The 24260-nt window shown below is 38.5% G+C and overlaps 1 protein-coding gene across 2 annotated transcripts in view; it reads left to right on the plus strand.

Moving 5' to 3' along the window:
* Positions 1 to 24260, plus strand: part of akap6 (A kinase (PRKA) anchor protein 6) — a 154825-nt gene that overhangs the window by 106513 nt on the left and 24052 nt on the right. For both annotated transcript variants that reach the window (XM_079632660.1, XM_079632661.1), the window contains one exon: positions 21019 to 21165. In XM_079632660.1, coding sequence (XP_079488786.1) covers positions 21019 to 21165 — 147 coding nt within the window. The remainder of the gene's footprint in view (positions 1 to 21018; positions 21166 to 24260) is intronic.

Consider the following 24260-nt stretch of genomic DNA (forward strand, 5'->3'; position numbering starts at 1 on the left):
ATGTGCTACTCTGATGGAGGAGAGGCTTCTTACTGTAAGTCGACTCTGGGCTGAACATAAGCCCCAAATCCCCCAAATAACTTAATGTATTAAGATGCTCACACCACTAGATGGCACTACAGCACCCAGAGCCCATTAGGAATAGAGGAGTTTATGAAAATTAAACACACGCGCACACTCTCAGGCACTCACATTTACTCACAAACACTCTCAAACACGGCCTTGCTTGAGTTTATTTCCTGTATATAGATGAGGAGAAGTGTTCTTGTGTTCAAAATATATTCAAATTGTGCTTTGTCAATTTCCCTCAGAAAATAGCCACATTTGTTAGTGTTTCCCTAAATAAATGCTGCATTAGTTTTGTTCTGTTCTGGAGAGAGAGGGATCAGACCCTTGAGATGGTGCGAGGAGATGAATATTTTGTTGTCAGCAGTTCGGATGGAGTCCTGTTGTACCCCATGCATTATTCACTAATACAAATATGCCATATCATTTACAAGCATGTGTGCCGGGGTGAAATTCACAGCTGGGAATTAGGTCTGAGATTAATTAACAAAGCAAAGCTCCTTGTTTTCTGTCTTTCTCTCGTTCTCGCGCTCAATGTGATTCAAATGATACAGTTCAGATAATGAGTTCTGCTTCTGATTGTCTGTATACAGTGAATTCATTTAATCAATATGAAAAAGAAAAACAAAACCAATGTAAAAATCATTATTATTTTAATGCTTTTATACATAATAGTTGTGCATAGGTCAGAGGTCATAATTAAAAAATAATGCCATGACTCTTTCAGAAATGTACTGTGGTACAATGATGGTACCAGATGGTAAAAGCTTGGTTCTTTAATATACAATGCTATTAAATTATTATTTTATTAATATATCATGTTGTTTACATGCTACTCGAGGTAACATCATGGAATAAAAAAATATATGGGTTACCCCATGTTATGGGACGACCATGGTATTTCTAGATATGGTAACATAGACTACCATATAAAACTCATGCATGAAATTCAGCATCATGATGATACATTTCAAAACATCATAATATTACCATCGTTATACATGGTATTATTGTGGCACTTAAAGGTAGCCTACACTATGTAACTTTTGGTTGTTCAGTGTGACTGTGTGGATGAATATGGTTATCCTACTGCTCACAAAACATTCACTATTAGTCTTAAGAGATATAACCAGTTCAGATTGAAAAGATCTCAAGCGCTCTGGCTGAAGATGTCACTGTAGCTTTACCCTTTAATAGACGCGGTACTTGCTTGAAAATTAATTCCAGCACTGCTACTGTACAACAAGCATAATGAAATGAGCCTTCACAATAGATAATGCTTTACAATGAACTCTGTTAGAGAGCTACATGACAATGAATCTGTTCAATGAAATATCTTACTCACCTGTTGAGTAATAAAAACACCATCTCCGCGTCGCTTTTACAATATTTCAAATCCCTCGGTTTTCACCATCTCCGAAAAGCCAAACCAATGTTGATTCTTGTTTTATTACGAGCTCTGTCGCGTTCTCTTTTTGCCAGCAGAAGCTCCTCTATCCCACATTGTTGTAAAACGGGTGATTCACCAGAAGTTTGAGATTTAGCTGCTCCTACGCCACTCCCACACCATACACACGCATATGACGAGACACACACAGGCGAGTGAAGCATGTTCGCAATTTCCAGTGAAAACCACCCCGACAGGTCTAAAATGTAAACACTTATAACATGCTTACCATAGTGAATCAGGGTAAGAGAAAAACAAGCTTTGAAAGAAGGATTGAACATGTATTCTCATTATTTAAATAGCGACAATTTTGAACCAAAAGAGTAACAGTACATTTACAGCTCAATTTAGTTCAATGTTGATTCAATTTAGTTCAATAAAGTCAATGTTGTAAAGTTAATCAGTTATGAAACTCTCTTCAGCAAACCTATGTATTACCATGGTGCTATGTCCAAAAAACTGTGGTAATACCATGGTGCTTTTTTATGGGGATTGGAGAGTTTTCAGCTTTATTTCAAACCAGTTCTCCAGTATTTATATGCATATGTCTGTGTGTCCATGTGTGTCTGTTTGCAGGCTGGAGTTCTTCTGCAACACACTGAAATCTGCCAGTGGCTTATGTCCTTATGTCTGTCACACACACACACGGAGATAGACACTCACACTCATCTGTGCTCTCTGGAAGACCATTTTCCAGTAGCTAGGCAGTAGGAAAGCAGTATTAGCATTTTTGCCTTGAAGAACGCACTGTGGGGCTTTGGGAAAGTTTACTCATATGAGTTGAAAGCAGAGAGGGGCAGGAAGGGGGTGGTGCTCTAATTGTAGGCAAATAGTCCCGAGGCATTAAGACTATGGGAGACGAGATGAGAGAGAGAGTGAGCGAGCACGAGCATGCACTGATGCAGTGTTTGAGAATATACTATAAGTTTGTCTTTATGTGCGTTTGGCTGTTTCTCTTTCGAAAGGAGGAGGAATAATGGCATTTTAATGCAGTGATGTAATGCCGGAGTGTTTCTCCATACTGGACGGCTGGCAGAGCGCGGTGTTGTTGTCTTTCTTCCCTGTTGTTTCACTGGCGCCGCTCCAGGATGCTGGACGGACCTCCACAGCAACGGACAACTCTTCAGAAAAAAGCGTCCCTCTCTGTTTCCACTTTATGTCCTCTTCTCTTACTGTGGCTTGGCTCGGTTTGTGTGTTTTTCTCCCTCAGTGAGCACTCGGCGAGGAGGACGCGCACACACAAACATGCATAAATATGAGAGTTTCACACAATACACGTATATAAGAAAAGAGCATGTCGATTGCACATGCTCAGAGGGATTTATAAAAAAAATTGTGTTCTTCTTCTGAGCTCCTAAAGACAAAAAGCAGCTAGCGTTCTGTTTGCGAGTTGAAATTAAGTCAATCAGTCTCAATGTGGATATATATATACATTTATACATATCATTTTTATTTGATTTATTTTCTTAAGAAATTAATACTTTAATACAGCAATGATGGATTATATTGAGCAAACGTAGTAAAGATATTTGTTACAAATGTATTATGAAAAGAAAATGTATGACTTTTTTTTTAACAAAAAATACTTAGCAGCACAACTGTTTTCAACAATGATAATAATCATAAATGTTTCTAGTGCAGCAAATCATATATATTACAACATAAAACTATTTAAAAATGTAACATATTTCACAGCATTACACCGTGTCCTAACTACACGCGACGCAATATAAGGTATCTTTTCTATGTTAATCAGAGTTTTTGTCCTAACCAGCCGCGACAGCGACACGCGGCGATTCTATTTTAGAAACTGTTTCTATTTTTCTGCGACGTTGCGGCTGGAACAAACACAAAGTGTGGCAATGATAATGTCAGATACTGTTTATGTGCTTTATTTAATGTTAAAAGCGTGTAACGTGACTTTGAATATAATTTAGTGCTCCCAGCTTTGTAGCTGTAAAAGCAACAATGGATAATTCACCTCAGATCTTGAAATTAAACAAATGAAAACAAGAACGGTCAAACTGTAAAGATTTTTTTTTTTTTTGACAAAGATTGTTATAGTAACTCAGTAGCCTATGTATTTGAATACTGTTTAAATGGTGTAATCTTTGTGAATTTGATTATGTAGCCTACTTATCCATTTTCTTGCGATTGCCGTCAAGATACTCTCTGGTGCTGTGCACTTGACGCGAGAGCCCGCCCACACGCTGTTCTGATTGGCTGTGGGTTTTGATTGATTTGTAGGCATCTCGCAGTCGCATCGTGTCTAGTGTGGACAGACAAATTATTTGTCGCTGGATCTTATCGCATCGCGGCTGGTTAGGACACGGTGTTACAGTTTTAACTATTTTGATCAAAGAAATGCCGCCTTGGTGAGCATAAGCGACCCCAAACATTTGAATGGTACTGTGTCTTTAAGTCGCAGGATCCATCTATAAAGCATATAGTAGTGTTCTATTTTAAGCATGTTATTTGAGCAGATTAACATGCAATTTCAGTCTTAAATGTTAGAGAAATATCAGTTAAGTATCATTCTAGCATTTGCAGATAAGCAAACATTGTAACTGTTACATTGTCCACGTGAACACACATAACGAATAGAGATACATGTGCTATCAGGAAGAAATCCTCAAACTCTTGACCTCTGGCAGATGACCCAAGATTGAGAGTACAAGACCACCCTCGAAAGGGGTCAGGAAGGAGTCTTGGAGCCTCAGTGATCTGCAGTGGTGAAGCTCTGAGAGAATCTGTCTTGGCATGTGTGTGTGTGATGTTCTCTGGCTTCAGCATTGTGGAAAGCCTTAGGGGATTCCTGTCTCACCTGCTGTTTGGAGGGAGTCTCGAGAAACAGTTGTACGGTCCCCTGAGGAATGGAGAGATGGGGCATTAAACGAGTGTACTCCGTCCATCATTACAGCTCCTGATCTGGCCCTCATGTTCTGCGCTATCAGCTGCACGCTTCCTCCACAGACATGCTTTTCTTCCTCCCCTCCTTGCAGTTTGCAACAGCATTTTACGGTACACAAATCGTGATTTTTTTTTTTCTGAGTACAAGCCCAGGAATTACCCAGAATATTTTGAAATACTATTTCTGCAACAATTTGACACTTTAATACATTTTCAATAATTTAATAAATGTAATTTTTGAATCAGTATTACATTACATTAGTCTGCTGTACATGTTCTACTTCATCACTTCCTGTATATGATCTGACCCCTGGAGAAGCTCATAAAGGAATAGTTCACCCAAAAATTAAAATTATCCCATAATTTTCTTACCCTCAAGCCAGGTACAGTATATATGACTTTTGCCAGATATTTTATTTAACAGAATCCCCTTTTCAAGAACTACAACAAACGGCTCGTTTGGACTACACCGATTTAAATAATCTCCGCCCGCGGAATACGCAAAAAAAAGTGACGAGGCCTGGTTGAGCTGCATTAGAGAAGACAGTGTCGTCGCTATGTCAAAGAGACATTTTTTTCCACAACGTTTCTAAAACTGATTTGTTTGACCTTCCTAAGGCTGACGAATTTAGAGTGGTTACATTTTATTTAAACAGTCTTCCTGAACATTATAACCCCAAAGTTTATCTGTGCGCTGCACATTTTATGGAGAACAGCTTGTTTTCTGTTGCTTCTGTAAGATCTCGCTTTTGTAAGACGGTTCACCGTTCCTTAGGAAAATTAAACATGGCTTTGTGATTGATTACTGTTTGTTTGATTTTAGTTTTCTGACAAATATCACAATTAAATGGCGGATAACATCATATACATAATATATAAGAAAATTACACAAAACATACCACCCTGAAATGTCCTGTGAAATCTGTTTGCAAAGTCTGTGCATGAAATCTATTCTGGACAATCCTCTTGTTTGTTAATTTTCAGGGTCTGAATCAGGCTCGAATTGGTTTGAAATATTGACACCATCCTTTTTAATATTTACACTAGAGCAGAACCAGTTAATCAATCGCAGTACATTTCATATTTCGGAAGGAGGGGCTTCATCAAAATCTGCATTTTCGAGCCAGACTGGGGAGAGAGGTGCTGTAATAATGTAATATATGTGAAAAATAATGCGTTTTTTAATATTTTTCTTAAAAAAAAAAAAACATTTTGTCGCTTCAAAAGCCATTTATTAGCCCATTTGAGCAGTATGGATTATTTTTGTGATGTATGGATGTGCTTTTTTGGGCTTAAAAATGTCAGGCACTGTTCAATGCCATTACAAAGCTGGGAAGAGCCAGGATATTATTTATTATTCGGCTGAAAGAAGAAAGTCATACACATCTAGAATGGCTTGAGGGTGAGTTAATTATGAGATCATTTTTGGGTGAACTACTCTTTTAAGAAATATTCAAATTTTCGCACACTTGTACATGCGATTGTGTATTAATACCCTGTAGTTTCCCAAATCCCCTCATAGCCTTTCCCAGAAGCCACCCTACTAAACTCTGGACTTCCTTGAGGAATGAGTGTCGAACTCTGCACAATTAACGCGAGAGGACTGTAGTATGTGTGCCCTGCGCTGTACCATTCATCATAAAGCTTTTACATTGACCTTGACACCCACTTCATTAGAATAAAGATTGTCTAGCGTTTAGGCTACATTGTTCCTCTGCGCCCAGACCCCATGCAAATTCCCGCTCTGGCTCAGGCGCGGCGGGTCTGTCAGAGGTCATCTGCATTAAATGATTGCCGCTATTCTCCAACTGCTTCTTTTCATTCGGCTCAATTGAAACCCCTCTTCCTGCTCAGGACGGGACCCTGCTACTGCTGCTGCCCACCGCACGGAGTTTAACTCCTCGCTCCCACGACTACAGCCTCGTAACTCCGTGTAATGCGCATCTGGAGCGCAGGGTTAGCTGTATTACAGGATACGGGGTGTTTCTCCTAGAAAGCTTAAATTAACTTAACACCACTGTATGTCAAGTATTCACTCGTTTGTATCTATTTACATTTTTCCCAAGATATTTTAGAACAAACATCTGAGATGATGCTTACTTTCTCTGAAGAAAATGAGTCTAAAGAAAAATGAGTGGTGCTTTTCCATGCAAAACTCACTGGCAAGATGTTTTGGTGTTGTGGGTCATTGACAGGGAGTTGCTAAGTGGTTGCTAGAGGTTTTGGGTGGATACTTGTTGCCTACTAGTCCCCATGATATTTTTGTCTCTATATATTTGGAACCCATTTTTTTCACTAACATCAGTAGTTTTTCCTGGAAAACAATGAGGTTAAATAAACCCAAGACTCTTGTTATGTTAACTATTGACTTTTAGGTTTGGGCAAGAAACATCTGAAATGATACATTCTCTGAAGAAAAATGAGTGGTGCTTTTCCTTGCAAAATTTGTTGGCAAGATGTTTTGGGTCATCGCCAGGGCGTTGCTATGCTGTTTCTAGGGGTTTTTGGGTAGTTGCTTGATGGTTGCCTACTAGCCCAAGTCTCTGATTGTCTGGTCTCCATATATGGTTGGGTCCCTCCTTCATTGTAAGTGTTTGAGATTTTTTTGTCTCAGTTGTTTCTCCTAGACAGCAGTGAAATGAAATGGACAGCAAAATGGCTTTTGGAAGTTTCCTTTATAGATTTATATCTTGGTCCTGGAAAAAAACACCCCCGTAATCTTCCATGTTTCTCCTCTAGAGTTTCAGAAGAGATCTCAACAGTCAGCATTTGTCTAATTTGTCTTTTTATTTCTCTCTGTCTCGCATGTTTGAAATTTAATGGATTTTTGGATTAATCTCGACATTTGAAAGAGTAACCACTTTTTTACCTTTTAACGGTAATAATAGCTTATTTTCACAAAATATCTCGTTCTGTCTGACAGTGGAGAACTACAGCATTTGTTGTGGAGATAACCTCTCTCTCTCTCTCTCTCTCTCTCTCTCTCTCTCTCTCTCACTTCCGGTGTGATTGTTGGGGGTGAGCGTGTGGATTGCGTGAGTGCGGGTGGATTCTGTGAGTGGATCTTTTCTTTCTTTCTTTCTGGCTTTTTTCTTTGTTCGTTGTTTTTGTGTGTTTTTGGTTTATATTGTAGTTGTTTTGGGCCGCGTGCCACCTGTTTCACCGGGAGCATGACGGCCCCACGCTCACGATGTTTGGGTTTATTGACTCGGCGTCATGGGGTGAAAGTTGCGGCCGCATTTAGTGTGGAGAAATGTTGCCTGGCAGTAGGAGAGGTGGTTGGGCATGACAGCATATTGTCTGCCTCACGGATGAATAATGCCACTGTTGTATTTCTCAGTACTATTGAGAAGGCTAATGAACTAGTTGAGAAAGGGATAGTTGTTGATGATGTGTTTAACCCTGTACTTCCGCTTTCTACCCCATCAAAGAAAGTCACGCTATCCAATGTACCACCGTTTCTCAGTGATGAGATATTAGCTAAAGCTTTGTCTCGTTATGGCAAACTGGTCTCGCCCATTAAAAAGATCCCCATTGGTAGTGAATCGCCTTTACTAAAACACGTTGTTTCGTTTCGGCGTTTCGTCTATATGATTATGAATGACGATGCTGATTTGGATGTGTCTTTGCACTTTCGGGCTGATGAGTACGATTATATTATTTACGTGACAACTGACAAGATGAAGTGTTTTAGTTGTGGGCAATCTGGTCATTTAATCCGTGCTTGTCCCGCAAAAAATTTGAACAACCGTGACGTAGCTGCTGTCGTCAGAAATGATGTAGTCAATAACGTTGAAGCTGAAGCGGGGCCGTCCGGTGAGACTCCGGGTGTGTCAGGTGTACGAGCCTCAGAGGACAAAAATGATGGGGATTTACCTGTGATCGCGGCAACTGAAGCCGCAGAATTAGCGCTTGAAAACACAGTTTCTGGTGTGGAAGTGCTAAACGTTCAGGCGGGGGTTATTGAGACGGAAAGGCTTTTAAATGATGCTCTCAATGAAAATCTGCAATCTACTGTGTCTGTGGGGAATATAGGTGATGACAGTCCAATGGAAACAGGGCAGGTAGACTTTAAAGTCCCGTTAAAGAGGAAGAAGGCTGGTAAAACTCGGATTGATAGGCACGCAAAGAAATCAGAGATGACTGACGCAAGTGACAGCGAATCTTCTGATTCAAGTGTTTGTCTTTCTCAGTGTGATTTTTCTAGATGTCAGTACGAAGTAGATGATATTAAACTGTTCCTTAGAGCTACTAAAAATAAGAGGGGTGTGCGCGTTAATGAATATTTTCCTGATTTAAAACAGTTTATAGAGAATTCTAAGGGTTTTATGATGGAGGGCTCCTTTACAAATAAAGAGGTCTATAGGCTAAAAAAAATAGTGAGGAAACTCAACTCTGAGCTTAATAATGATGACAGTGACAAAGCCTAATTCCATGACCTTTGGTAGTTTTTTTTTGTGGACAGTTTTGTTTTTCTTTTTTTTCTTTTCCTCAAGTATGTGTCACGCTAATGTTGCTACCCTGAATCTGAATGGTGCTAGAGATATGCACAAAAGAGCTGCATTATTTGAAGTAATTAATCAGAAAAAAATTGATATCATGTTTTTACAAGAGACACATACTGATGCTAATAATGCTGCAGACTGGGCAGTAGAATGGAATGGGATTGCTGTTTTTAAGTCATAATACCTCAATTAGTGGCGGAGTTGCTGTTCTCTTTACTAAGAGTTTCAGCCCACACTCTTATCAGGTTGAAGAGGTTATCAAAGGTAGACTTTTGAAAGTAAGAGCCTCTTTTGAAAATGTTGTTTTTGTTTTTATTTGTGTGTATATACCAACTTCAGCTGTTGAAAGAATGATGTTTTTAAATACTTTATCCTCTGTCTTACAAGATGTTGCTGATGATGAGTATTTAATTTTGGGTGGTGATTTTAATTGCACAGAGTCCAACTTAGATAGAAATCACATGGAGCCTCATTTACCTTCACGTCAACGTCTTGTGCAGCTAAAAAAAACACATGAATTAATTGATATTTGGAGGCAGCTTAATGGAGAACAAAAACAATACACTTGGTCTCATGTCCGTGATAACATGATTTCATTGGCAAGGCTGGATAAGTTTTATGTTTTCAAACATCATGGTAGTATTGTTGAGAAGTGTTCTATTACTCCATCATGTCTTTCAGATCATAGTATGGTGCAGTGCTGTATCTTTTTAAATTCTATCAAGCCAAAGAGTGCTTATTGGCATTTAAATACCACTCTATTGGATGATAAGTCTTTTAAAGAAAGTTTTAAATATTTTTGGGATATTTTTAAAACAACAAAGACTTCCTTTAAAACACTGCAGCAATGGTGGGATTTTGGGAAAGTTCAGATAAAACAGCTATGCCAACAACACTCTCAGAATGTCACTAGAGAAGTAACCCTGAGATTGAACACCTTAGAGACTGAGATTCTGAAACTGCAAGATTTGGCTAACTTGCCTGGGAATCAAAGTGATGTGGAGTCTCTCATAAAAAATAAGAAGACTCAGTTATCTGACCTTTTAGGGGTTAAAACGCAGGGTGCGCTGGTCAGGTCACGTTTTCTAAGTATAAATGAGATGGATGCACCGTCAAGGTATTTTTTTAGTTTAGAAAGGAAAAATGGACAGAACAGAGTCATTCATGCTTTACGTTCTGAATCTGGATCCGTATTGACTGACCCCAAAGACATTCGTAAGAGAGCAGCCACTTTTTATGAGTCTCTATATAAGAATGAACTTGGTCCAGATTATAGGGATGACAGTGCTTTTTTTGATAATCTTCCTCAAGTGGCAGAGGAAGTCAACGTAAAGATTTCAGGTGCCGTGACCATGGGGGAACTGTTTAAAGCTGTCCAAGGCATGGCGCTTGGAAAAGCACCAGGGATTGATGGTCTGCCTGTTGACTTTTATAAGTCGTTTTGGTCAGAGATTGGAGAGGATTTGCTAGAGGTACTGAATGACAGTTTAGCCGGAGGGCTACTGCCGTTGAGTTGCCGTAGAGCAGTCCTGACTCTCCTACCCAAGAAGGGTGATCTGACGGACATCAAGTGCTGGCGGCCGGTCTCCCTCCTGTGTAGTGACTACAAGTTGCTCTCTAAGGTTTTAGCTAATCGATTGGCAGAGGTTATGGACCAGGTAGTTCATCCTGACCAGACATACTGTGTCCCCGGGAGGTCAATCTTTGATAATGTTTCTCTGATTAGAGATCTTCTTGATGTCTCTAAGAGGTTAAATTTGGATTGTGGCTTCATATCATTAGATCAAGAGAAAGCGTTTGATCGCGTTGAGCACAGTTATTTATGGAGAGTTTTGGAAGCTTTTGGTTTTTGCCAAAAATTTATAGATCAGGTGAAAGTTCTCTATAGTGACGTTCAGAGCATTCTCAAGGTTAACGGTGGTTTGTGTGCGCCTTTTGAAGCTTGTAGAGGTATTAGACAGGGGTGTTCCCTTTCTGGTATGCTCTATTCTCTGGCCATAGAGCCTTTATTGCAGCAATTACGAATTAAACTTCAAGGTATATCTTTGCCAAATTGCAATGGTAATTTTTTATTATCAGCGTATGCTGATGACATTGTAGTCATGATTAGCAAGCAAAGTGATGTACAGGTTTTATCTGAATTGCTTGAAAATTTTAAAGTTTTGTCTTCTGCTAAGATAAATTGGAATAAAAGCGAAGCTTTGCTGATAGGAAGCTGGAAAAGCGGAAAACCAGGGCTCCCTGCTGGTTTACATTGGGGAAAAGAAGGTTTTAAATATTTGGGGGTGTTTTTGGGAGATGAGACAATAATACAGAAAAACTGGGAAGGTTTAATTGAAAAAGTCATAGGACGTCTAGAAAAATGGAAGTTTTTGTCTCCAAAATTGTCATATAGAGGACGCATTTTAATTGTTAATAATTTGGTGGCGTCATCCCTATGGCATAAGTTTGCCTGTGTAGATCCTCCTTTGCAACTGCTTTTAAAAATTCAGGCTGTCATGGTTAATTTTTTTTGGGATAGATTGCATTGGGTTTCCCAAAATGTATTGTTTTTGCCTAAGGAGGAGGGTGGTCAAGGACTAATACATCTGCAAAGCAGAATTGCAACCTTTCGTCTGCAGTTTGTGAAAAGGCTGCTGGATGGACCATCAAACTGTAACTGGCGTGCTGTTTCATGCCTCATTTTACGTAGGTTTGTAGGATTGGGGCTGGACAAAACACTTTTCTTGTTGGATCCCCTGAAACTGGACACCTCCACACTGCCAATTTTTTATAAGAATACTTTTAAAGTTTGGAGTCTCTTTGTTGTTCAACGACCAGAAAACTCACCTTCTTTTTTCTGGTTACTGGAGGAGCCTTTAATCCATGGCTCTCGGTTGGATTCAATGGACAGTTCCTTTTTTCCTGGACTTAATAGGGTGCTGATTGGACACAATGTTATTACACTGAGGCAGCTACTGAACATTGTAGGGCCGGATTTTAAGGACGGAGCAGCCCTAGCTCAACACTTGGGAATCAGGTCCATTCGTCTGGTTTCCCAGTTGCTCATGAGATGGAAAGATGCCCTTAAGACAGCTGAAATTGATTTGTTAACAGAATATTGTGAAGGTTCTTGTGTTTTGAATCCTGAGGACTCCTTTCCTTGTTTGTTTTTGTCTATAGATGTTGAAGGGATTACTTCCCCTTTTTTTAAAACTGCTGCATCTCTGTGTAAAGACTTTTTTTTAAGTACTGGCAAATCTTTGTACAGGTCTTGTGTTTTAGTGTTTAGTAAAAAAGTGTTAAATGTAAGAGTTGATACCCCCTGGCGTGATGTTTTTAAACTGAGTGAAAGCAAAAAACCTGAGTGGCGATCTTTTTATAAACCACCGTTGACCAAGAGAACAGGTGATTTACAATGGAAAATCATTCATGGTGCTGTCGCGGTTAACGCTTTTGTTTCAGTTTTAAACCCCGAGGTTGATTCTGCATGCCCGTTTTGTTCTAACAGAGAAACCATTTTTCATGCCTTCATGAATTGTTGTAGGTTACAACCTTTATTTGAAGTTGTAGGTGATGTTTTTAGGAGTGGTAATGAGACCTTTTCTCTGGAGACGTTCATTTTGGGGTGCAAATATGTGAGAAAAAAAAGATTTGTTTGTCAACTTCTAAATTTTGTTCTAGGCCAAGCAAAACTGGCCATCTATTTAAGTAGGAAAAAGAAAATAGAACAAAATGTAAATCAGAATGTAGTAGCCTTGTTTTCTAACCTGGTGAAATCAAGAGTTATGGTTGATTTTTATTATTATAAGTCTATTGATGATCTTCTGTCATTTGAATGTATATGGTGCTGTAATGAGGCTCTGTGCTCTGTTTTTGAGGGTGAATTGTTGTTTATGCATATTTTGTGAGTTTTTTTATTTATTTATTTTTTATTATTATTTATTTAACGACTGTGGTGTAAAACTTGAAAAACTAATTTATACTGTGGTGTAAGTGTATGGTGAATAGTTGGTTTTTGTAATAAATGTCTTGTTAAATTCAAATTCTCTCTCTCTCTCTCTCTCTCTCTCTCTCTCTCTCTCTCTCTCTCTTTCTCTTTCTCTCTCTCTCTTTCTCTCTCTCTCTCTCAATCCCTGGCTTTGGACCCAAATATATCTCCATTATTATAACATCAGTCAAAAGCAGACAGCCAATCCCCCCAAAAAAACTCCAGAATGAAAAGGCTCATTCTGCTCTACAGATATAATTGGAATTAAATTATTAATGAGAGATACTTAAAAAAGATTGTTTTATGATTCGCTATTAGTGAATTTGCCATTCATTTTAATATTTGTCATTTGATTTATATGGGGATAATACAATATAGGCCCCAATTAACAATGCGTGGCCTGTGTAATATGATTTTCGCTTAATGCAAATGGAATAAGCTAGAAGAAAGCAAGCGATTCAACTCCTCAAATGTAATTTTCTCAGCCAGTTTTGCCAATTTTAAATGACATTGTACATTTTAATTTTCCTTCTCTTTTTCAAAGGTTGCAAATTTATACTCATTGAGTCGAACTGCCATTAATTTACATGGAAAATTACTTGCAGAGTTGGAATATCTGTCACGTTCACACCTATTTACTTTTAAAAGCTCTGGCAATGGAGTGGGTTAGGAGGTTACAGGGAATTCAGGCACTTTTCTAACTAACTTCTGTTTGTAGTTGGTTAAAGTCACTAAAATGTCTAAACCTTTTAAACTCGCCTGTAGGAAAAGAAAATTCACACAAGATCTCTTCAATATCTCAATTGTTTGTCCTAGACAGCAGTGACATTAGCAGACTGACACCTAAGGGATTTTTGAAAACCATCTTTGACCACGTTCATTTAAAGGGTTAGTTCACCCACAAATGAAAATTCTGTCATCATTTACTCACTCTAATGTCATTCCAAACCTGCTGACTTTCTTTTGCCGAACACAAAATAAGATATATTTTTTAAGGGTTCAGTAAATTATTACAGGAAGAGCTTTACATAAGAGGGTACATCATACACACTTGAGGAATTCTAGAAAAATATATTCTTTTAAAGATATTTTTCTCAATGAATAAGGAAACATCACTTCATTTAGAGATCGCTCCATCCATATTGTTGAATTTTTGAAAGTCATAATTTACTCATACATGTTGTTTCTTGAAACAACATTGAAGGAGATGTTTTGCGTAATGTACATTGTTTTCTATACATTGAAAGTGGACACTGATTTTACTGTCAGACTCAAAAGAACAAAAAAGTCTAACATAAAACTATAATTTGGCTTCATAAAATATGGAATATAGCATAAAGTCATATGGACTTTTATGGTGCTTTTATTTAGTCTTTTTGGGATCTTGGCAGTCAAAATCTTCTGATTTCATTGTATGGAAAACAATGGTTGGGACATTCTGCAAAACGTCTCCTTTTCGAAAGGGTTTGGAACAACATGAGGGTGAGTAAATGATGACAGGCCTTTGATTTTGGGGTGATCTTGCCCTTTAGGATTGTGGAGCTCTGAAAGGGCATCTCTGAGCAGTAAGTTTCCTTTGCTGTGAGCAGCAGTAGCTCTATGAATTCTGGCACCATCACTTTAGATTACAGCCAGGCTGAGCAGAGCTGAACAGATCTTAGGCCTCTCTCGGCTCTTAAAGCCCAGAGTTCTTGGCTGATTGCATTGTTTCCTATGTTTGTCTAGTGAAGAAAAATGCCACGCTCAGTGTAGAGAGGGATGGGGTGTGAGTATCTTTCCATGAGAACCCCTCCTCCCTGAACTCACAGCTGAGCTCCAGACCCCGGGCCCTGGATAAATAGTGCCTTTGTTCGCCATTCAATGGCATTAGGCATGGGCTTCCTATGGGGGTCACTACCAATCCCTGTGAGGGGACAGAAGGGGAGGCTGAAAAAGAACAATATGAACTTCCAGCTGATCGGAGGTAGATGAACAGCGATGGCCACAGTTTGATATGTACCAAAAGTTGTGAGTGAATATAAAACAAATGTCCAAGTCATGTTTCACCCCCAAACCAAGAAGAGAAGTATAATAAATTATTTATTTACATAAATACATTTCTTGTTCCCATTAGTTTTTTTTTAATTGTATGGATTTTTTTACATTTTTAAGTAATCACAAATTATTTTTGCAATGCAAAAAAACTGCATTTATTAACAATATAAATCTTTTCTATCACTTTTTATTAATTTAACACATCCTTGTCGAATAAAAGTATTAATTTCTTCTTCTTTTTTAAGAAAGAAAAACAATTATAGACCCCAAACTTTTGAACGGTATTATATATTGTTACAAAAGATTTCTATTTAAAATAAATACTGTTCTTTTTTTCATCAAAGAATCCTGTGAAAAGTATTACAGGTTTAAAAAAAATATATTAAGCAGCACAACTGTTTGATAATAAATCAGCATAAGAATGATTTCTGAAGGATCATGTGACACTGAAGACTGGAGTAATGATGCTGAAAATTCAGCTTTGCATCACAGGAATAAATTATATATTTAAAGTATATTAAAATAGAAAACCATTATTTTAAATTGTAATAATATTACACAATATTACATTTTTTTTCTGTATTTTTTTTTATCAAATAAATGCAGGCTTGATGAAGATACGAGACTTAAAAATTACATATTATTGTAATCTTATATATTGTTATTGTTATTATTAATTTATTTTTAAATAATATAATATTTAGTGTTCTACATGGGCTGAAATATGACCTGGACTTTGCTTTGTGAGATTCAGTCAAAACATAATCACTCAATCGGAGTCCCATAAGTAGAGCCGTCTGTCCAGATCTCTTTCTGTTTAAATCTTCAGGCTAAAGACGTTTGCTGCTGTGTCTTAGCGTTTGTGCAGCATCAGTTGGGCTGACCAGGCTTTTCTTTGTCATTGGATCTTTTGAATCCCTCATTATCACTTTAGAAACCTGCGTAATGCATCATCTTTAGCTGAAGGGGAGGAGAGTGAATATTCTGAGTTGTTTTATGCTCCATATTGTTGTGCAGATTGTATGCTATTATGTTGGCTAGAAAGAGAGTCCCATGGGCCGTCGTCTATGCGGTTTTGTAACTAACATTTTTTTTTTCTTTGCTCAACCTTTTCTTGTCGTCGTGAACGATGGCATTGTCTGTGCAATTTGTTGCCACTCGATGCATTTTGACAATGTGAAGTGTATTTGGTCCCCCGTCCGTCCCTGAAGGAACCTCCTGCCAGCTGAGGTCTGGAAAGGCTGGTGGAAACTCTCCTGGGTCCCTCGCTGACCCCATAGTGACTGCCCACCTTGTTCTTAACCAGAGAGAAGAGAGCCGGGTGAAAAAAAAATAAAAAGGCGCTTGACTCAATACGAGCCTTCTATACCAGCTGTAAAATGGCTTATTCTTCTAGTCACCATGGTGACAATTAACAGTGTTTCAAGGACTTTTGTTCTCGGGCCGGTTTGAACAGATCCCCCCCCCCCCCCTCCTTTTTACGGCGCAAAGTGATTTTTCACGAAGGAGGAAAAGCACCGTCTATTTTGCATGAACAGTAAGGAATCACATCCAAATGGAGGCAGTGCATTTTCTCCTCCTTTTAAAGTAAATATGTAGCTTTTTACTTCCTGGTCTTTCAAACCCGGCGCTCACACATCTTTGAGAGCTTGGCTCGCGCCCCTCAGCTGCACTGGGTTTCCATCAATGGGCCTCTTCTGCGCGGTCTTCCTCCCCTCTCGACTGCTTCCTCTGCGCCTCCCTCCCCGAGCAGCCGTCTACAGCGAATTACAGACATCAAGGATGCTGGCAAGATATGAAAAGGCCTCAAACTGATTAAGTAATTATCAGTTTTCCCAGCTTCATTCAGCTCTGTATCACGAAAGCATATCAAATTCTATATTTTGTACCTCTGAGTCAATTTGTAACTCATCAGCTCCTAGTGTAGGTTTTCATGTGGCTGATGCATATTCAGTTTTTTCTCAAATGGATTCCCTTTCCTTCGTGCTAAACATCTAATGTGGCAGCTTCAGTGGATAATCGCAGAAGCCCAAAATGGACTTTTTTTTTTTTCGCCCTTCACAGATTCATTTCAGGGCAAAAGAAAGATGTTATTACTTCCTTTTTGATTTAGGGACAGTGCAGAATCCGTCATTGAGATGAGGGCCCGTCGGGAGGCCGAGAGTGTCCTGTGAATTCTCATTTTGCCGCCTGGCTCCTGACGTGTGAACGTTAGCATAAAATGGTTTGAATACGCCCCATCTCCGCCTCAGATCATGGAGTCTTACTTCTGTTGTCTCAACAAGTTACAGAGCCTGAACAAACTTTAATTTAATGGATAAGATGAATCTGCGAAACCGCATTAAGTGTGTTCATGTGTGACCGCATTTTTGCTGACATTTCCAGACTCACGCTCATTAATATGTGAAATAAATTAAATGTGCGAGGGCTTGTTGGAATTTCATCTATTTGCGGCCATGTTTGCCCACTATTGCAGTTATCAAAAGTGTTCTACTATTTGAAGACTGTTAGTAAAGCTGTCTGTTTCCATCATGTGATCTCAAGGGGTGTCCTGACATGTTGCATTGATGTCATATTTTGGGCTAGTGATGTGGACAAACCCCTAACTCCAAGTGTTCACTTTCAGGTATTCACTGTATTTTAGGGCTGTCGATTTAACACGTTCATTTAATTCATTAGCTATGGGACTTTTTTTTTTTGATAAAATTATTAACGCATTTAACGCACCTGCCACACCCTAGACCTACTTAGGTCATCTTACGTTTCATACGTTGATTGATTTAGGGAGCAGCCATATCACCCTGTAGCCCAAGACTGGTTGCCCACTGAAGCTAAGCAGGGCTGAGCCTGGTCAGTACCTGGATGGGAGACTCCTGGGAAAACTAGGTTGCTGCTAGAAGGGGTGTTAGTGAGGCCATTAGAGGTGCTCACTCTGTGGTCTGTGTGGGTCCTAACACCCCAGTATAGTGACGCGGACACTATACTGTCAAAAAAGCACCGTCCTTCAGATAAGACGTTAAACCGAGGTCCTGACTCTCTGTGGTCATTAAAAATCCCAGGATGTCCTTCGGAAAAAGAGTAGAGGTGTAACCAAATTTGCCCACTGGCCCCCATCTATCATGGCCTCCTAATAATCCCCATATTTACTGATTGGCTTCATCACTGTCTCCTCTAAATGTGATATTGATTTTATACAACGGTTCAATTAATAAGACATTACTATTATATTTTAGACACAATGTTGTCTGTTTTTACTCAATTTTGCCAATGAAAATATTACCTATAAAGCAAGAGCAGAACTGTCATGCCTCTTGGAGCAACATACAGCGGTGTTTCGTTTTTTAATGAATCCGAGTTTTGTCGGTTGGGTGAACCACTGATTCAATGGTTCATAAAGAGAGCCATTGGGTGCATCTCATTTCTTGTTGGTGTACTCTCGCTTTCCTTACTCACGTCTTAGCTCCACTCCCTTAGGATGTGAGGGACGGATACACCTGTGTATCCTCGCTCATGACTCCTAAGGAAGCTTCTTCGCCTCCTCGCGGTGCAATTCGAGAATTGGAGTTGGAGTTCCATTGGTTTCCGGGTCACAGGCTGGAGGATGGAGGAGCGAGGAAGCATCAATTTGAGTATTGAGAAGCACCCATTAACTTCATTCATGAATGAATCAGCCGTTCGAACGATTCGAATGAACGAATGACTCATTTACTTACTCATTCATAAGAAACAAAAACAACCAGCAGATGGCAGGCTCATTTACACATTTACTGCCACCTGCTGGTAGTTTTTGTATCTTATTTAGAGTATAATTTCATAAAAAAAACATATTTGCATATTACTAAAAAAAATATATAGTTCACACAAAATGAAATTCTGCCATCATTTACTCACCATCAAGGCCATTAAGGCATAACAGTTTATGTGTAATGAATTCTATAATGAATAAAAAACTTTTTTTTGTAATATTCTTAAGCTACTTTTTGTATGCCTATTTGTCGCTTTTCTCGTTTAACACAATAATGCCTTTAAATTATCGTTTGGGGGTAATTTCTCCAGCAAATTAATTGCAAATTAATCACACATCAAATTTGGCTATTTAATCGACACATCGTGTTATGAATTAAATTAAACATTTTAATCTATTGACAGCCCTTAAAAATACGTGTGTGTGTGTGTGTGTGTGTGTGTGTGTGTGTGTGTGTGTGTGTGTGTGTGGGGGGAAGAAGAAGAAGAACAAGAAGAAGTATAATTTTATTTTTCAAGAAACCAAAAAGTACAAAATGAGAAGTTACCATAGACCTTAAATTGGATGGTGTGTTTGGTATGATTTGCTTCAGAAAGCAAAGTTTTAGTTTTTTTCTAATGTGATGTAACCGTACTATGGTGAGTTGTAAGTGTGTCCTGGTGTGCACTGATAACCTGTTTTAAAAACAAACTTTATTTTTTTTTTAGCTGTGCTCATCAGGGTTAACAGAGCAATGCCAGGATCATGTATTTCCGTCACACCTCCACCTCGGTGGCATCTTTGGCCCTTGAATATGTTTTCCCTTACCGTCAATTACACAGTTGACTATAAAGTTTTCAAGCTCGAACTCCTTGGGTTAAGTATGCAAATCACCCTATCTAGGTTGAAACGGGGAAAGTGACTCAAGGGCCAAAAGTCATCCATGCACGTAGCTAAGGTTAGCATGATGCTTCAACTTCCCATCGCTCTGGCATTCTAATTACTCAGGCTATCTTTCCCTCCGTCTGCGTTCTCCATCAATAACCTGCCATTTTTTAAACCAACGAAAGGACTTAAAATCAATATTTGCTGTCAACAAACAAATTGTGTAATCCCCTTTACTTTAAAGCGGAGCGTCTTTAGTTTGGCGGCCACTATTAAAAACTGAAAGGGATGAATGATTTAAAAGGATGTGTGATACCATCTCCATCAAAACAAACGACAGTGAAAAATGAACGCTGGTCGGATGACAGCAAGGAAAGGGGGGAAAACAGCACATTTAAATATTTAAATGCGCATCCGCCATAATGATAAATGACAACCGAAAACTAGAATCAAGTAGCTATTGATGCAGAAAATGAAATGGGGGAGAGACAGAGAGAGAGAGAGATAGAGGGAGGAAGAGAGGAATTAACCGAAATAAGGTGTTGAATAGCATCACTTTCATCTTTTACTGTATGTTAGTCCAGCATTCAAACAGAAATGTCACAATTCTGCTCAACTTGTGTTGGCGAGTGACCTAACACTGTAATGATCACATATGACCACTATTCTCCTGAAGTAGCATACAGTACCTGTCGAAAGTTTAGAAACATTACTATTTTTAATGTTTTTGAAGTCTCTTATGCTTCTCTTATTACTCCAGTCTTCAGTGTCACATGATCCTTCAGAATTCATTCAGATCTGGTATCATCTGAATGAGCAGATTCTCTTTTTAAATTTGATATATAACATTTACTTAACTTTCATCTTATTGTTAAAAAAAGAGATAATAATATCAAGGCTGAGCAGACGGGGAGGTTGCAACACTTTACTATGTACTTATACTGGAACCAAATTTTACGTTCAACTTTGTTGTACAAATGTTTCCTCATTTGTTGACTATTTATTTAACTGCTTGATTAAAATTAGGGATTATTTAGCGGATTTTGATGGGAGATTGTAAAAATCATACATTTGAGTAAATTTGATTAAACAAAAATATATTTCAAAAGTTCAAAAGTTTGGGTTAAGAAATGTTTTTAAGAAATGAATACGTTTGTTCAGGAAGGATGCATTTAATTGATCAAAGTAACATTAAAGACATTTATAATGTTACAAATGATCACAGGAATATATTACATAAATAAATTAAATTCAATAAAATAAAACTTATTTCACCTCATGCATGGGGCTCTGTGATTTTGACTATTTACAATAGTACTGCTTTTGTATTATCAACCATTCAAAGGGTGGAGAAAACACCTTACATATCCATCCCATGTCCCCGCTTCATTTAGGTTGTAATGATACCGTAAAAACCCATTCTTGAATGTTAAAGTGTGCTTCTCTCACACTCTGACTGCTGTATGTGTTTCTACAGGGGAACAGTGTAGAGATGTCCATGTGGCTCCCCAAGAAGACTCAGCTTCTGGGCTGGTCTGAATCTCTGAAGAGGAGCGGCACTGAACTTCCTGCTGACTTTGACCAGCGGCTGACGGCCCTCAGGAGCAAATGGGAAACACTCGAGGTTGGTCTTTCTCCGTTCAGTCTACTGTATGAACATGACATGTGTTTCAACAAAGGAGCTATGAAACTTTATTGTCCTGTTTGGGAAACGGCTGTTAAAAGCACAGAGCGTCACATCAGTCAGGGGTTCCTTTATGGAAAGAAAGTGCTTCCTGAACAGCCGGCTCTCAAAGTCAGAGCTGCTCTGACACAGGTGAGCGTCACACCTTGATACTGATCTCTCCTTGATCCAGAGCGCCCTGCTGAGATGAGAGGGAAGCGGGCAGGTAGGGAAGGTTTAGACCTGAGAATGCAAGAAAAAGTTGGGAAGACATCGTCAGAATAAAAGTACTCCGTAAATGCATCTTAAACACATTTGTTTGAACGCTTCCGTTGTGTCAAATTGACATTTCAAAGTTATCCTGTTTTTCTAAGGCTTTTAAAAATGTCCCTGTAATGTTTCTGCTTGGTTACCGTTTCTTCTATTTTTAAGCTGTTTACTTGTACTTTCTTGCTGGATAAATGCAGCTCATTTATCACAAAACTTATTTGCATTTGTAGTTTACCGTTCAAAGGTTTGGGGTCAGTAAGATTTTTATTTATTTTGGAATTACTACTTTTACTGTATATAGCAAGGATGCATTAAATTGATCAAAAGTGTCAGTAAAGACATTTCTCTTTCAAATAAATTCTGTTATTTTCTGTTCATCAAAGTCTAAACAAAATTGTATCAAGGTTTTCACAAAAAAATATGAGCGAGCACAACTGTTTTCAACATTGATAATAATAAGAAATGTTTCTTGAGCAGCAAATCAGCATATTAGAATGATTTCTGGAGGATCATGTGACCATCTTGCCAACACAGGAATAAATGACATAATAAATTAAAATAGAAAACAATTATTTTAAACTGTAATAATATTTCACAATATTAGTGTTTTACTGTATTTTTGATTAAATAAATGCAGCTTTGTGAGCATAATAGACTTTTCAAAAACATTAAAAAATCTAACTCAAACTCAGTGCCGGTTCTAGACTTCCTGGGGCCCTAAGCAAAACCACGGTCAATGCGTTCATGAACAAACCGTATGACCCCCAACCCCTTAATCAACAATCAACAGGCAATAATAACTTAAAATAAAATCACAAACAATGGAACAAATACAATAGATTTAAAAAAAAAATGAAATAAACAATTGAGCCTACTAATAATAATAGCTATACAGAAATTGAATAAAGTAATCAAATGTAAAAATAAAACCCAGTATAGTCTTCACCGTATTAATGAAATATACAACGATTCTTATTAAAGCTACTCAAGTTATTCAGTTAAGAGCAGTGAAAGAATCTCGTGTTTTCTTTTGTTGTTCGATTAACATAAAATGGCAGACAGCAGGTTTATTGCTCTCACTTTAAGACCAAGTGCACAGATCTAATATACTGACAAGCATTTGATTACTTTCCAAACTATGTTTACTTAAGACATAACGACTGCATTTAAGTGAAAACTGTGCATTTGTCCGTTTAAGCACACACCCGAAACCCAAAGTAGCCACTTAGTTGTCAGTGTTTCACTCCGTCTCGGAGCAGGCGCACAGAAAGCCGCCTGGCTTTCGGAGCTCAATACGCTTTTAACTCATACAAGATGAGCTACAGAAACCCAGCCTATCATACCAGTGGTCAACCACTTCAATGTGTTTAGAAAACTGTTAATCATAAACGTAAAGTCCCCCTGTGGTGAAGAATCAAGTTTTTGATGTTGTTTATATGCCTATGTGATGTTTTTAATATGCTTTCAATGCCATTGCTGAGTATTTTCTCCTTAAAACTGCAGTGAGACATTCTCAAAAACGCGGTTTGAAATCGCTGGTGTTTTTTAAGTCACAAACTACCTTGTATCCAATCACGTCAATGTGATTACTATGCTGCAAAGCAGGGGAGTCTCAAGAGAAACCAGGTTATCCTGGTATATATTTCTGTTTAAACATGGTCTATGTAACATTATCAACACATTATTATCTGTTTAATAACGTAGACGAGCAAAAGGCTAATCGTATTAATTACGAGCGATACCTTTGTGTTTACTACAGTAACTTCAGGAAAAGTTGAACGAGTGGGTCTCTGAGCTGGTGTGAGTGAGTGGAGGCGGGGATAATTTGCATATTCATGAATCCGCTTATACTAAATGAAGCAAGGGTGTAGATTTCCAGCTATTTTAGATTTAAATTCTATTTTAAGAATTTTCTATTACAGGAAAAAACCTGATCAAAGATGAGTTTTAAGGTATAAAATTATTGACTAAAGGGGGACTTTAACCAAGGTGGTTTACCTGCTCTAATGGTGCTTTTCCAGCTGTTACGGCTCGGTACGGCTCACTTTTGGGGGGTTTTCCACTGTGTATAGTACCTAGTACCTGGTACTTTTTTTAGTACCACCTCGGTTGAGGCGTACCCATACTAGAATGTGACGTGTAAACACTGCTGATCACTATTTGGTCAGAGAGAATCGTCACTACTAACTGGCTCAAACCACCTAAACCAGTTCATAAACGACCAGCTTCTACCACCAGAATCTAGTTTTAGCTGCATTTTCCTGCAGGGTAATCACAAGTTTGACTATTTCTATAAAGGTGTATAATGCAAAATAATTTATCTTCACTAATAATGAGTAAACATATACACCCACGTGGATATGCATCTGCAATGCTCCTCAAGATTAGCATAACAGCCTTTGATCTGAAACATGAATTTTTTCGGAGAGTTTCAAAGTGTCAAACAACTCACATCTTCCCTCCCTGTCGCAATCAAGCGTTAATTAGAATTATCCAGAAAAGGAATATTCACCGGCGCTTGGCCACGGCAAACTTTCTGACTGGCGTGAGCGTGCGCGACGCGTATACGCGATGAGTGGCGTCTCGTTGGGGCGTGTGCGACAGGAATAAACCGTCAGCGGTGCGGAGAGTTCAATCTGAGCGTCGCTGCTCCCTGCACCGTGCATTATGCCGTCTCAATTGCATATTAAACAAGCCTATCAAGTCAGCCATTGGCATCTGCTGTGCTGACACAAATTGTGAATTAAATGAAATTGATGTCCCCTGTCGTATATATTTATGAAGAC

Source organism: Phoxinus phoxinus, assembly GCF_949152265.1.
Source record: "Phoxinus phoxinus genome assembly, chromosome: 13".
Lineage (NCBI taxonomy): Eukaryota > Metazoa > Chordata > Actinopteri > Cypriniformes > Leuciscidae > Phoxinus > Phoxinus phoxinus.